General features: G+C 48.1%; 1 protein-coding gene across 15 annotated transcripts in view; it reads left to right on the forward strand.

Annotated features, from left to right (window-relative positions):
• SPTAN1 (spectrin alpha, non-erythrocytic 1) overlaps positions 1-15,104 on the forward strand; it is a 60,699-nt gene that overhangs the window by 7,096 nt on the left and 38,499 nt on the right. For all 15 annotated transcript variants that reach the window (XM_032866002.1, XM_032865998.1, XM_032866004.1 and 12 more), the window contains 8 exons: positions 5,495-5,734; positions 6,876-7,001; positions 10,787-10,927; positions 11,033-11,179; positions 12,903-13,036; positions 13,205-13,349; positions 13,426-13,580; positions 14,129-14,264. In XM_032866002.1, coding sequence (XP_032721893.1) covers positions 5,498-5,734; positions 6,876-7,001; positions 10,787-10,927; positions 11,033-11,179; positions 12,903-13,036; positions 13,205-13,349; positions 13,426-13,580; positions 14,129-14,264 — 1,221 coding nt within the window. In that variant the 5' untranslated portion in view covers positions 5,495-5,497. The remainder of the gene's footprint in view (positions 1-5,494; positions 5,735-6,875; positions 7,002-10,786; positions 10,928-11,032; positions 11,180-12,902; positions 13,037-13,204; positions 13,350-13,425; positions 13,581-14,128; positions 14,265-15,104) is intronic.

Here is a 15,104-nt window from a genome sequence, read left to right on the forward strand (position 1 = left end):
CTGTGTGCAAAGGAGGAGGACAGATGCCCTAAGCGTTAATCTAAGGACTCAGACTTTTTTTTTTTTTCTTTTTAAAGATTTTATTTATTTATTTGACAGACAGATCACAAGTAGGCAGAGAGGCAGGCAGAGAGAGAGAAGGGAGGAAGCAGGCTCCCCGCTGAGCAGAGAGCCCGATGCGGGGCTCGATCCCAGGACCCTGGGATCATGACCTGAGCCAAAGGCAGAGGCTTTAACCCACTGAGCCACCCAGGCGCCCCCCCCCTTTTTTTTTTTTTAAGATTTTATTTATTTGACAGACAGAGGTCACAAGTAGGCAGAGAGGCAGACAGAGAGAGAGGAAGGGAAGCAGGCTCCCAGAACCCTGGGATCATGACCTGAGCCAAAGGCAGAGGCTTTAACTCACTGAGCCACCCAGGCCCCAGGACTCAGACATCTTGCAGGAACTCATGTGCACTGTGGTGGTTTCATACATACCTGCACCTTCCATGGCACATTTCGTTGTCAGAAAACTCTGTGAGGGAGCAAATTAGGCACAATTTCCTGCTGTTTTTTCATCTGAAGCCGTTTCCCAAGAGATTAGAACAAAGGAAGTATGTAATTTCTTAACCCTGATTGTTTGCTAACTTAAGACTCATTCTTACAAAAGCAAAATCAATTTTTATTTCTTGATTTAAAAAAAATATATTTTTTAAGTTTTTATTCATGTCATCTCTATACCCAGTATGGGACTCGAACTCACAATCCTGAGAGTCACATGCTGCACCGGCTGAGCCAGCCAGGAGCTCAATTTTTATTTTTTTGAATAATTAATATATTTGCCTTCCCCCTTCTTCCATCCAAAGTGGTGATGGGAAAAATAACAGTGAAAGGAAGGAATAAGCAAACAGCCATCAATAACGGGTATGCTGGGGCACCTGGGCGTCTGCCTTCGGCTTTTGTCATGACCCCGGGGTCCTGGGTTCGAGTCCTACATCGGGCTCCCTGCTCTGGGGCAGGAAGCCTGCTTCTCCCTCTCCCACTCCCCCTGCTTGTGTTCCCTCTCTCGCTGTGTCTCTCTCTATCAAATAAATAAATACAATCTCTAAAAAATAAAAATCGAGTACGGCAGCTGCAGTCATGGGCAGAATCATTGGTTCTGGGAACCAGAGGGTCCCGGCTCACCCCAGGTAGACTCTGTGACTTGGTTATTGGACGACCTTGTGTCCCCTGCCTAATTAATAATGAAGTGGCAGCAGTTTCTCTGTTTCCAAGTTCCGAATGTAACTGACTCTAATGTGTGCCGAGTTCTGTGGTCAGAGAGGAAGAGGAAGATAAGGTCTTTTTTACATAGTCCCTTAGGAACTCTAAATTTACTGAAGAGCCACAAAGACGGCCGGGAGAAAACCTGGCAGAGTGTGACGGTCCTCTGAAGAGCATGGGGACAGTGAAGACTTCTGATTGAGGACTGCAGAGAGGACAAAGACAAGGTAGTTGCTCTAGACTTGGAGGGCTTTGTGTGGTATTCGGCGCCGGAGCTGCGCGTGGGAGAGAACAGTCCTGCCCAAGGGGACTTCCTGAGCTGGGAAATGGGCCCTGCCAGGGCCTGTAACTTGGAGTTGGCGTGGGAGTTCGATAAGAGATCCGGCTGGAGCAGACAGTGTAGGCGAGTGAGTGAAGTCACGTTTACATTCTAGACCGTGTGGCTGCTGGGGCTCGTGATCGTCGTCAAGAGCCCTGCCGGCAGTCAGCCCGCACCCACGCTCAGATTCTGCCCGGTTGTGATGAAGTATTATTAACAGAAATTCCGCTCCACTGCAAACAGATGTTTACTTTTCTAAAAAAAATAATATATTTATCAATTAATTTATTTACCTGAGGGAGGGAGCAGGGGGAGGGGCAGAGGGTGGGTGGAGAGAAAATCTCAAGCAGATTCCATGCCAAGGATGGAGCCCGACTCGGGGACTCGATCCCAGGACCCTGAGATCACTGACCGACCAGGAGTTGGACGCTTAACCGACGGAGCCACCCAGGCGCCCCCAGACATTTAATTGTTTAAGGGCACCTCAGATTTTGGTTTCAAGGATAGAAGATATTTTTTCCAGACACAGCAGTCTGTTGATGACGGAATGGCCTTCTTGAGCTCTGTTTCACCGAGCTCCCCCCCCCCACCCAAGTGAAGAGGCCACCTCATTTCTCAAAACATACTGCCATGTGCTAAGGCCCAGATTAGTAATTCCCATCTGCTCAGTAGGCTGACACCTGGTTGCAGAAACTCGTTCTCCATTTGCTGTTCTTGTCACAAATCTGGCTTTTCCCCGGGTGGAATTCCAGTTTGACAATATGGAGAAGGTGACTCGGGTGGACGATGGGGGCTCTGGCCCCACCTTTTACAAGTGAATTCCCGTATCCTGCATAGCAGCACCAGCACTCAGCATATCCTTGATTATTTGTCAACACTTTTCTTAATGGCCCGTAAATGCCAGAAATTGCGGATACAAAGATTAGGGTGCTCAGTCTAATTATACCGTGGGAAGTATATACAAGTGCTTCATAAATCTGCACAAAAGTGTGATTAAATCTGAGGAGGAGGGAAGAAGGGAGCGTGGAGCCCAGCTTGGGGAGGAGGCAAGATCGTACAGCTTACTCCTCTTGGCTGGGCATTGAGGTATAAATAGGAGTTACCCAGGCAGAGGAGAGGCCGAACATTCTACACAGAGGAGGCCTAGGCAAATAGCTGAGAGTCTGCCTCCTTTTTTTTTTTTTTTTTTAAGATTTTATTTATTTGTCGAGGGGGAGAAAGAGCGAGCTCATACACAAGCCAGGGGAGCGGCAGGCAGGGGGAGAAGCCGGCTTCCGGCTGAGCAAGGAGCCTGACATGGGACTTGATCCCAGGACCCCAGGATTGTGACCTGAGCTGAAGGCAGATGCCTAACTGACAAAGCCACACAGCGTCTCTAGCTTAAGGTCTTTTTTCTTCTTTTTGGGGGGTTTTATTTATTTATTTGAGAGAGAACCTGAGCATTGGGAGAGGGAGAAGCAGACTCCCTAAGCAGGGAGCCCAATTCAGGGCTCAATCCTGGGGCAAGGGGATCATGGCCTGAGCCAAAGGGGGACGCTTAATGACTGAGCCACTCAGGCACTCCCCCTAGCGTGGAGTCTTTCAAGGGAATCCTGTATTTAGAGAAGAAAGTATATTTCAGCATGCCTAGAGGGTAGGGAATGTGGAAGAGAGATGATCACCACACCCTGCTACAGAGCTGGATCCTTTCCTCCCTCAGAACAGAGCTGTGAAAGACCTTAAAGCATGGGAGCAATGTGGCCAAGAACATGTTTCTTTTTTCTTTCTTTCTTTTTTTTTTTTTTTTTTAGATTTTATCTATTTGGCAGAGATCACAAGTAGGCAGAGAGGCAGGCAGAGAGAGAGGGGGAAGCAGGCTCCCCGCTGAGCAGAGATGCCGGGCTCGATCCCAGGACCCTGGAATCATGACCTGAGCTGAAGGCAGAGGCTTAACCCACTGAGCCACCCAGGTGCCCCAATCAATCAGACTTTGTGGAGAAACAATAATACAACCAAAATAAGGGGTCAGTATGTGGAGAATAATTTGGAAACGATGGTGGTCGGCCAGAATCCCCTCATGTCCTCTTGGTAAGGAATCTGGTGGCTTTCTAGGAACGTAGTCCTCAGAGTGGATCAGGTCTGAAGGATGCTTTGTTGCCACCTCTTGAAGCTGCTTTAATCCCTAAAGAGTTAAAAACAGTGACCTCACCCGGATCCCACCCATGCTGTTTGCATCCCAGCTGGATGCTGGGAGCCCTCTTCCCTGCTCGTCCCTAGCCTGCTTACTGTCTCCTGTTAGCCCAGCCCGGTGAGCTAGAAGAGCTCTCAAATGTCTCCTGGCCAGCACGGTTTTTATACCATATATAAATCACGGGGCAGTAGCCAGAGGGGCTAGAAAGTTTATATGCTCTGCTTTCCCATCAAATCTCTGAATCTTCTGTAGAATGTAATTTGACCTTGTACAGGTCCTGAGATGCCCCATTTTCACCTGCCATTTTTAGTCATTGTAGGGAACCGAGGCACAGGAAAGTGCCTCGCACAAGGTCATGTGGTACTGACACATTTAGAAGCTCTTTTTTCTTTTCTTTTTTTTTTTTTTTTTTAAGATTTTATTTATTTATTTGATGGGGCAGGGGGAGCAGGCTCCCTAAGGAGCAGGGACGCCCGACGTGGGGCTCCATCCCTGGCCCTTGGATCATGACCTGAGCCGAAGGCGGTCGCTTAACCGACTGAGCCACCCAGGTGGCCGATTTAGAAGCTCTTCGTCAGCAGTCTGTACCTCTGTCCCACTGTGGTCCGTAGGTTAGAGGAATCAGGCTTACTCCTGAAGAGCGTGGGTTGCATCTTCTGGGCTTTGCCCACCTATAGGTCAGGTTTTCTTTTTGACGTGAGAATTTGGTGAAAGTGTCCAGAAATCTGGGGATTTAAAATTGGGGCCGACTGAGCGCTGTGGGGAGTGCTGCCGCCTCCGTCAGCCTGCCCTTGTAGCGAACTTGAAACTGATGCTGAACTCCAGTGTGCCGTCCACAGGAGCAGGCGGGCGGAGGGCAGGGTAAACCTGGCACCACACCTTCTTGTTCTTGTGTTTAGATTTCTGGTTTTGAGTATCACATCAGATCCAGATTTAGAGGCACAACCTCCTGTTTATTAGTAATCACCATGACTGTTTTTTTATGTAAAGCATCCATTGCTTTAAAATTTATGTAATGCAAGTATTTGTGACATAAACCTGGATTTTTTTTTTTTAACTGAAGTGTAGTTGACCTACCATTTTTATTAGTTTCCGGTGTGCAACTCACCACGTTTTCTTTTTTTAAGTTGCACTTTGATTTTCCGTTTGTGCACATTCACAGGACACAGCCCGTTCCTGGTGCAGGCACTCTGGTGGCCTGAGGAAGACATGTGGGATTATGGTTCCCGATAACTGGGAACTCAGGGGCTCTGACTAGGTGAAGTCTCGTTGATGTTAAGGACCGTGTTACTTTGTAATCCTCCCCTTTTCTTCATTGGACAACAGGCTGACTTCTGGAGATATAGAAAAACTGATTTAAGTAAGAGTAAATTCTTTCTCATCTCCACACAGTGGAATGCAGAGACCAGGTTTCAGGACCTTCGAATGGATTTCTCAGTAATTCTTTGAGTACCACTTTGGCATTTCCTTTGAATCCTTGAAGCCTGTGTAGAATTGCTGGGAAACTCTAGTTCTCCCAGTTTCTCTGGGTTTGGCTGTGGTGTTGGTGAGGCGTCCTCTGAGGGAACGTCGCAGCGAGTGGATGGCTGTTTTTCACAAAGGACTAGAATTAGTGCTCATTGTCCTGTCCTGAGGAGGGACTACCTTCTCCTTTCGTTCATCTGCCAGGGCTCTCTGGTAATTCTTTTCCTTCAGAGAGGCTGACGCTGCAAAAGCCACCTTGGTCGTGTGCTGTTTTAGTTCAGGGCATTCTGTCTTTTCAGAAAATGGACCCAAGTGGGGTCAAAGTGCTGGAAACAGCAGAGGACATCCAGGAGAGGCGGCAGCAGGTCCTAGACAGATACCACCGCTTCAAGGAGCTCTCAACCCTCCGGCGCCAGAAGCTCGAAGACTCCTATCGATTCCAGTTTTTCCAGAGAGATGCTGAGGAGCTGGAGAAATGGATTCAGGAGAAACTACAAATCGCATCCGATGAGAATTACAAAGACCCAACCAACTTGCAGGTGCGTCTCATCTCCCTGAGTTTCCTGCCAGGACTCAGGAGCTCAAATGTTTTTGCCCCAAAGTCACACACAAGTCATTTAATTATGACCTTGAGCAAGAAGAAGGTAGATCAGACATAAGGCAGGACTAACTCATTATTCTGAAAAGCCCTTGGTGTGTGTGTTACACTGTACACACGAAGATGTATGTGGAATCTCGGGGGCGTTCTTTTCTGGGTGCTTCAAGCTGATGGTTCTCAAAGCACTGCCTTGCAACCGTTGGTGGTTTCAGGGGGAGGGTCTGGGTTGAGCTCTTGGAATTTTTATTTTACTTTATTTTTAGATTTTATTTATTTATTTGAGAGACAGTGAGAGAGAGCATGAGAGGGGTGAAGGTCAGAGGGAGAAGCAGACTCCCCGTGGAGCCGGGAGCCTGAAGCAGGACTCAGTCCCGGGACTCTGGGATCATGACCCAAGCCCAGCTGAGCCACCTAGGTGGCCCAGTTGGAGCTCTTAGAATATGAGTTTTCGAGAAAGACATACTAACAGTGTTGCTGATGGAAATTTTATAGTTAGGCATCTCTTTAAGCAGCTCATTGGTAAGTCTTATCAAAAGCAAGCCTTTAAAAATCATTGAATTGTAACTGAAGTTAATTTTGTGATATAAATTGTGCCTCAGTAAAGCTGTTTTTTAAAAAAAGGACAGAGCCTTTCTTCTCATTGATTTTGGTGAAGGACTTTTTTTTTTAGCAAGTGGAACACATGGTTCTCTTACTACCCCCAGAGTCAGTCCTCCAAGAAGAGAAGAAAGTGTCATATACTGAGTGAATGTGGATGGATTATTATCCAGGAGTAAATCGTACATGCTAATTGTTGGTGTGGTTCTGTATTTCTAGAGGGATTGGATGTCCACATAAAGGCTAATTTCCTAGTAGTAAAGATAGCACAAAGTTGGTGGCCCTCAGTGGCCAAGCTTCCAAAAGCCGTATGGATGAGGTCAGAGTATTTGAGTAATTGTGGGGAGGGGCGGGGATGCTGAGTGTCCCTAATTAGAGGGAATGGGATTCAAGAGGGGAGAACTAAGGGGACCTGAGGCGGGGTGGGGCAGAATGGTGGCTGGCGTGTGGTTGCAGCTGTGTCTCATGTCACGGTCCACCAACAGGGCAAGCTTCAGAAGCACCAGGCCTTTGAAGCTGAAGTCCAGGCCAACTCAGGAGCCATTGTTAAACTGGATGAAACTGGTAACCTGATGATCTCAGAAGGGCACTTTGCATCTGAAACCATAAGGGTGAGTAGGAGTCGTGCCTGCTATGGGAGGCCATCTGGTCTGGTTGGGGGAGGAATGTGGATTAAGTGCCAATTAGGGATTCTAAAAAAGACTTTTCTAGCTTTTTTGGTGATTTTTTTTTTTTTTTTAGAGCAAGAGAGGGAGGCGGGGGCAGAGGGAGAGAGAGACCCTCAAGCAGATTCCCCACTGAGTGTGGAGCCCGACACAGGGCTCGATTCCACGAACTATGAGATCGTGACCTGAGCCAAAGTCACTAGCCTTTTCTAGCCTTTTAAGAGACTTTGTGAAGTTTTGCCTTTGTAATATGATGATTCAGTATGAATGTAAACAAGAATGTGTCTGCTCAGTGGGGAATTAATATTCTTTTTATAAAACAGAATGTGATTATACTTTAAAAGAAGATTACATAAATGAAACCTAAATGTATAGATGGTAATTAGAGGGGAGAGCATGTTAGTGAAATTGGTGAATTTGGGAATCAGGACGCAAAGATCAGTAGGATTAATCACAGACACCATAAGGTTCTCTGTTGAAAACTCGAGGTCTGGATCTTGGTGACTTGCCCTAGGAGGTAGTTTGCCGAGGTCTAGTCCCCAGGCCAGTTAAGGGCCCAGCTGTGGCAGTGACTTGTGGCACCTGTTGGTCGGTGACCTAGTGACTGACACAGCCAGCTGTGAAGCAAACGTCCTTACATTGTGTGCTTGGGCCCGTTTGGTTCCAGTTCACGGATAATTGATCTGTCTGGGCCCTAACATTTCCAGTACCAAGGTACTAAGGGAAAGCAGACCTCTTTAGGATGAAGTTTGCACACTTGGTTTCTCATAACCGGATACTCTTTCCTGTTTCTGATTTATCTCCTTCCTGTCTGTGTGTCTTGTTCTTTGTCATCCAAAGGCTCGGTCTCTTGAGGGACTGGCCTTTGCAGTCCCTTACCAGTCAAGGCAATTGTGGAGAGTTCAATGAAAGCTACATTCATAAGCCCCAGTAGAGATGCCCCACCCCCTCCTCCCCAACACCCTTGTGGAGCTTTCATTCCCGTAGGATCCGGTCTAGTGGTTTTCAACAATAAATATCTATTGTCTCTCTTTTGCACTAATGCACTCTACAGTCTCATACTGAAGACTCACAGTCAGCCCTGGGCTTATTATTAATAATTAACTATTACTAGTTATGACGTGAGTAGAAGAGTAAATTCTGAATGCCACATGACCAACTATTTAATTACATTCAACCCATTTGGGTAATTAACATGTATCCCCACGATTAAATACATACCATGTGTCTCTGCGATTAAATATAAGTATCTTTCTGCTCGTTTTCCCACTGTTTTGTCCACCATCTTGAAGTAAATGAAAGCAGCCTGCTGTATTATTTGCTTGATAGAAGTTGTTTTCCAGAGTGCGTGGTGATGTAGTCTATTACCAGGTGGCAGAAGGGAAACAAGAGAGACAGGTCAGGTGTTTGACTTTAGTGATTAATCTGGAGAGGAGGAGACCCCAACACTTACTCCATTCAGCTGTTAGTGACGACCCTCCTCCTGGAGATCTTATTAAAGTAGTATTTAAAAGTACTATTAGCCACTATTTGTTGAGTAGCTATTTATGTGCAAACACTTGGCCATTTTGACACAGGTCGTCTTTGATCTCCAGTAGAAGCTCGCTAGGTACCCCCATCCCCACAGTATAGAAGGGAAGACACGGAAGCTCTGAGAAGTTTGAGTAACTTCTCCAAATCCCACAGCTAGTAGATGGCCGTTGGAATTCCAGTCCACGCCTTTGTTTGTTTGTCTACTGACAATTATTTCCTGTATTTTTCCAAGCTGTATGTCATTTCTGTCCCCTTTCCTTATTTTCTTGGCCAGCTGCTTCTCTGAAAGCTCCCGCTGTTTGCTCATGCCCCAGAACCGGGCTGCCCCGGCCGCTTTCCATGCGGTCCCCAAGTGCACCTGCCTGCCCTCCCCCTTCCCGCTCCCGGGCAGCAGGGTGCTGGGGAAGCTGGACTCTCTGACCTGCAATGTTTCAGAGATCAGATGCACGAGGAATGGGAGGTAGTTCCAGTACTGGAAGAGGCTTTGCCCTAGTTCTTTACCTGAGGGTGTGAAAGGGAACTTTGTGGGAGACTGACCATGGACTTGAGGGTGAGGTTTTGGGGGGAGCCTTCAGTGGTCTCGTTTTTAATTGGAGCAAAGGGCTTTCATTCAGTTCCCCTGGTGATCCTGGCTTGGCATATCACCTGGCCCTATAACTCAGTAAGAGCGGTTGGCGGGCTGGTTCACGGGGGCGGGGAGTGGAGGGTGAAGATTGCTTCTGCGTCCTGGATAACCTGTCTGTCGCCGGTTTAGACTTTCACACCGTACCGGACTGCGTGGCGCCCCATAGTCACCGCCACCCACATCGGGTCCCACATCCGAGTAGGTGGAGCATTGAGTGGCTGCTGCTTGCCTGTGTCCCCCCCCCACCCCCACCTTGGAGTGCCTTTCACTTTCTTCCCATTGGCGGGCAGCTTTGCATCCTGCCGTGGTGGAAGTGAATTGTGTGAGCGTTTATTTCCCACTGCTGTTTCTCCTTTCATGAGAAACCGCACACCCTTGTTTCTAAGAGGATCCACCCATGTTGGCTATCCCTCGGCTTTCAAGTTTTTAGGCGGCTGGGAGAGGCGTCTCAACCATGGGTGGATCCCGGACTTCTCTTCTGTGAGTGTTTCAGCCTTGCCGTGTGTTTGCCCTTTGGCCTGCTAGTGTTAGGTGGAAACTCCCAGTATCTTGGGTAGGCAGAGGCAACACACTGAGATTGGATTAGATACCGGAAAGCATCCCGGAAACTGGAATTGGTGATCACGTGCCCCCAGTTGTGGATGGGTCCTTACTAGGACTGTGCCATGGGAACCCAAAGATGCTGGGAAGTGAGTATGTTTGGGCCTGGGGCTGCCACTCAGGCGAAGTTGAAAATAAACCCAACCCGAGATAGTATTGGACCATAAACTCTCTTTTCATAGAAGTTCCAAAACCTTTTCTGCCAAAAATCCGTCTCAGTTGCTGATTACATTTCAGGACCCCGTCTCTTCTACTTTTATTATTATTTTTTATTTAAAGATCTTATTTATTTATTCATGAGTAACAGAGAGAGAGAGAGAGGTGGAAGCAGAAGAAGCAGGATCTCCCCTGAACAAGGAGCCCCATGCGGGACTCGATCCCAGGACCCTGAGACCATAACCTGAGCTGAGGGCAGACGCTTAACCACCTGAGCCACCCAGGCTCTTCTTTATATGAAGGTGTTCCTATTGACTTGGGCCTTGTCATGACTTCTTTGCATTCATGGTGCCCATAGGATCTCGTTTCATTGTTTCCCTCCACAAATTCCAAGCACACACTTCAGGGATTTCTGCTCAGTTTCCACATCATTTCCTCCTCTCTCCTTCCACAGTAGTCTTCTGACCCAGGAATCCCACTTAATGACTCATTATTAAGAACATTAATTATAAACAATAGAATATCGATAATAGTTGAATATAATCCCCTAAAGTAAACCACAATCAAAATCCACCTGCGAAGGTCAGTTCTTTTGTTCTTTCAGACCTCCCGAACCGCTGTGCGCTGTCTGCTGTTTCCTGTTCTCAGACTTCTGGTTTCCTCTCCTTTTGCAGAGTATCTTTTTGGGGGGGGGCTATCTTTAGAAAGACTTGTTATGAGCTCTGATTTGTGGGGTTTCTGACCTGTGGGAAGTCTGTGGAGGAGCCAGATCCTGTAGAAACGGTTGTGATCTCTGGGGCTGATTTCTAACCCGCAGACTCGTTTGATGGAGCTGCACCGCCAGTGGGAGCTGCTTTTGGAGAAGATGCGGGAGAAGGGAGTCAAACTGCTGCAGGCCCAGAAGCTCGTGCAGTATTTGCGCGAGTGTGAGGACGTGATGGACTGGATCAATGACAAGGTACTTGTCCCGGGCGAAGCTTTGCAGAGTGCGAGCTGCGTTTCTGGGCGCCGTTGCTTCCAAGTGTCGGTCGGTGACTCTGGCTCTGTCATGGTCCCCGAATAGGAAGCGATCGTGACCTCTGAGGAGCTGGGCCAGGACCTGGAGCACGTGGAGGTTTTACAGAAGAAATTTGAAGAGTTTCAAACAGATATGGCCGCCCATGAAGAAAGAGTTAATGAGGTGAACCAGTTTGCCGCCAAGCTCATTCAGGTAGGTAGCGGGCTCTGTGCTGCTTCCACGTCCTAATATAACTCTCCGATGCTTTCAGAAGAAAATTTTATGGTGGTTTTTTTTTTTTTTTTTTTCAGTAACTTTTTTTTTAAGATTTTATTTATTTATTTGCGGGGGGGAGGAAGCACAAGCTGGGGCTGTGGGAGAGGGAGAAGCAGACTCACTGCTGAGCAAGGCAGCCGATGTGGGGCTCGATCCCAGGACCCCGGGATCATGACCTGAGCTTCACCCACTGAGCCCGCCAGGGGGCCCCAGAAGAAAATTTCTATGAGCACTTCCCTGGTTTCTGAGCGAGTGAGGTTCGGTAAGCCTGAGAGTTTTGCTCAGGTCTAAGTAAGGCAGCAGTGCTGGTTACTCCTAAGGTAGAAACTGCTTTCTAGCTTGTGGCCACGGGCAGGAAGGGCAGAGTTCATGTGCTGCCTCCACCCACTTTCGGGTAGGGCTTGGCGCTGCTTTTATTTAGTTGCTGCAGTTGGTGTCAAGGATTCCCAGATGAGGGTGTGGTGGTGAAAGCTTCTGGGGGTTGGCAGGCATCCACGGACGCCTGCCTGCTCTCCTGGGAGCCTGGGGAACCCTGTAAGGAATGGGCTCTCCCCTGGCGGCTCTGAGCCATGTAACCTTTCCCCATTGCCTGTGCGCCGGCTCCTTAAGCTGCCGTTTTCTCCTCTGTGTCTGCAGCGGGGGTCAGAGAGCTCCACAGACGGCCAGTGGCAGGAACTAGAGTTTTTGCTTTCAGGGAAACTTGATGTGGGCTCTAAATCTCTAATGTATGGATCTGCTTCAGGGCTGGTACTTGTTCCCTCTCTGGCCAGTGATGAAGAGCCAGCATTCCTCAGAAATACCTCACCTTCCACGGTGAGCCCTCACCCCCTGCCCCAGAACCTCGGGGCACCCTCAGGTTGTGCTGAGAAGAGCGAGATCTCACAGATGGATCCCAGACCCTGAAAGGCTTCATTTGTTACTTTACGTGTTAGTTTTATTAAAACAAAAACACTTTTATTTATTGAATTTATTAAATAAATTTATTTATTAAATTAATTATTTATTAAACCACATTTATTTAAAAAATGTGGTTGGTGGGGAAGGATGCTTTTAAAGAGAGCTCCAGTCTGAAGCGGGGAGCAGACCCTGAAGATCACGTCTGTGGGCAGGAACGCGAGATGGGCTCGTAAACATTCGAAATAGCAGATTTCCCAGCACTTGGGACAGGCATGGGTACATTGGTGAGGCCACCCCACAGCGGCCGAAGTGTTGTTACAATGTAAAGGTTTTTGGTACTGATGACCTCTGCTGCTTTATGGCCTCACCATCTACTCCAAGGGATAGATAGTGTCTCTCCCCTTTTCAGGTAAGACGAAATGGAAGCCAGTTGTGTTTACTTATTTATTTATTTACTTGCAAGAGAGCGTGAGAGCCAGCAGGGGAGGGTGGGGAAGAGGAAGAGAGAGAATCTTAAACAGGCTGTGTGGAGCCTGACATGGGGCTCCAGGCCCCCCAGGTCATGACCTGAGCCAAAATCAAGAGTCAGACACTTAACCAACTGAGATGCCCAGGTGCCCCAGAAAGCTCGTTTTATACAAGCTTGGCTTCATTTCACACAAAAAACCAGTATTTCTTCGGAAAGATGAAGGTTTGCCGAGGCAGAGACTGGAAGGAGCTGGGGGCTCAGGACCCAGGCCGGCCTCTGCTCTCCCTCATGTAGGAGCAGCACCCCGAGGAGGAAACCATCAAGACCAAGCAGGACGAAGTGAACGCGGCCTGGCAGCGACTGAAGGGACTGGCCCTGCAGAGACAGGGGAAGCTCTTCGGGGCGGCTGAGGTTCAGCGATTTAACAGGTACTGAGCCGGGGCGGGCTGCGGGGCGCGGGCATGCACCTGGGGGCCAGGTCCAGGATATGGCACGTGCCAAGAAGATGCTGGAGTCGCCCGGGGTCTGGCTCGCTGCAGCATCCCCAGCTCGAGACGGTCCCCGTAAGTGGCTGCCCTGGTGTTTCCCTTCCACAGGGATGTGGATGAGACGATCAGCTGGATTAAGGAAAAGGAGCAGTTAATGGCCTCTGATGATTTTGGCCGCGACCTGGCAAGCGTTCAGGCTCTGCTGCGGAAGCACGAGGGTTTGGAGAGAGATCTTGCTGCTTTGGAGGACAAGGTGGGTTCGGAAGGCAGCCATGCCTGAGTTAGCGTGGGGGGGGGCTGTGAGCACAGTCTGATGGGGGCATTTCCAGGTCAAAGCCCTGTGCGCCGAGGCCGACCGCCTGCAGCAGTCCCACCCTCTGAGCGCTGCGCAGATTCAAGTGAAGCGAGAGGAGCTGATTGCCAACTGGGAGCAGATCCGGACTCTGGCCGCCGAGAGACACGCCCGCCTCAACGACTCCTACAGGTGGGAATCCTCTCCCCAGGCTCAGCGACAGACCTTTTCCTACCTATGACCTATTTGTTTGGAGACTGGCCACTCTAGAGAGAGAGAGGGAGAGAGAGAGAGAGAGAGAGAGTGTGTGTGTGTGTGTGTGTTTATGACTTTGTGAATATCCTTCCATTTCATATTGCTGCATTATGACCAGTAGAAGTGGGAATCTCTCCTTAGTGATCAGGGCACCAGTGGAATATACCATTAAAATCGAATAAATCAATGACTAGGAAATGAAAGGCTGCTAATTCCTAACCAGAGCTGGAAATGGGGAATGACCAGGAAGTTGGAGAAGGGACCAGACTGGGGAAGCACAGTAATGGACACAACCTAGATTTTAAATGATTGATTTAAAGGATTGATTTCATAACTTCTTTTGCTTTCCTTTATGGTCAGACTGAAGAATCCTCTGTAGCCCAGGAGTAGGGTTGTCTGAGGACAGAATTCAGAGCTTTAGAAAGGCATTTCTCATCCGGGCTTTCCGCTGGGAACATCTAACAACTTACCTGGGTTTTCTCTAGGCTTCAGCGATTCCTTGCTGACTTCCGCGACCTCACCAGCTGGGTGACTGAGATGAAAGCCCTCATCAATGCAGATGAGCTCGCCAATGATGTGGCCGGGGCGGAAGCCCTGCTGGACAGGCATCAGGAGCATAAGGTAGCATCTCCAACATCTTCTGGAAGGAAAGGCCTTAGCTTGTAAGGCATCAGGATGGGACTCTCACAGCCAGGTGGCTGAAACTTTGTTCACAGGTGGCTCTCACCACGGGATTGTTGTTGGTTTTGCCTTTGGAGACTGGCTCTGCCTGCTTCTCACAGATGGCGAAGCGGGCTAAATGTCAGGAGATTAAGCTGGTCTGGAAAAGTGAGGGCCTCGCCCTTGACAGGATGGAGGTGTAACCGTTTTGTGCATCAGTCACGTACCGTCTTCAAAGGTGTCTTCGTTTAAATGCTGAATCTCATATTTGGTGTAATTAAGTTTTTATTCTGGTTTTTTCCTAAGCTATGTTCCACAGAAAACTGGTTTTATGAGCTCTTAATAGGTTTACCTAGAAAGGTTTTGAATGGCTGAGTAGTTTTGTAAAACACTATGAAACAGGATTGTAAAAATTATTATTACCATAAGCCTTCTGAGAGGCTTTGATGTGGTAGATACAAAAAAGTCAATATATGAATGTCAGATATACTGGCAACAGAAACATAACTTTTAAAAAATGCTACTTATAATTGTATCAGAAAGTATAATGTACTTGGGAATATGTCTAACAAAAGTTTTGGAAGACATTTGTGGAGAAAGGCAGTTAGGCTTTGTTGAAAGACTGAAGAAAGAGAAAAGGGGAACGTCTTCTCTCGTGTGGCTGGAACGATCTTTTGTAAAGGTAGAAAAATTCTCCCTAGGACCTTTATGCCCAGTGCTGTTCCACACAGAAACCCGGTAGGTCTTTGTTTCTGGAGTGAGACAAGCTGATTCTAAACTTGATTTAGATGAAAAAAACTC

The sequence above is a fragment of the Lontra canadensis genome, unplaced genomic scaffold, assembly GCF_010015895.1.
Source record: "Lontra canadensis isolate GAN:19392208 unplaced genomic scaffold, GSC_riverotter_1.0 scaffold30, whole genome shotgun sequence".
In the NCBI taxonomy this organism is placed as follows: Eukaryota; Metazoa; Chordata; class Mammalia; order Carnivora; family Mustelidae; genus Lontra; species Lontra canadensis.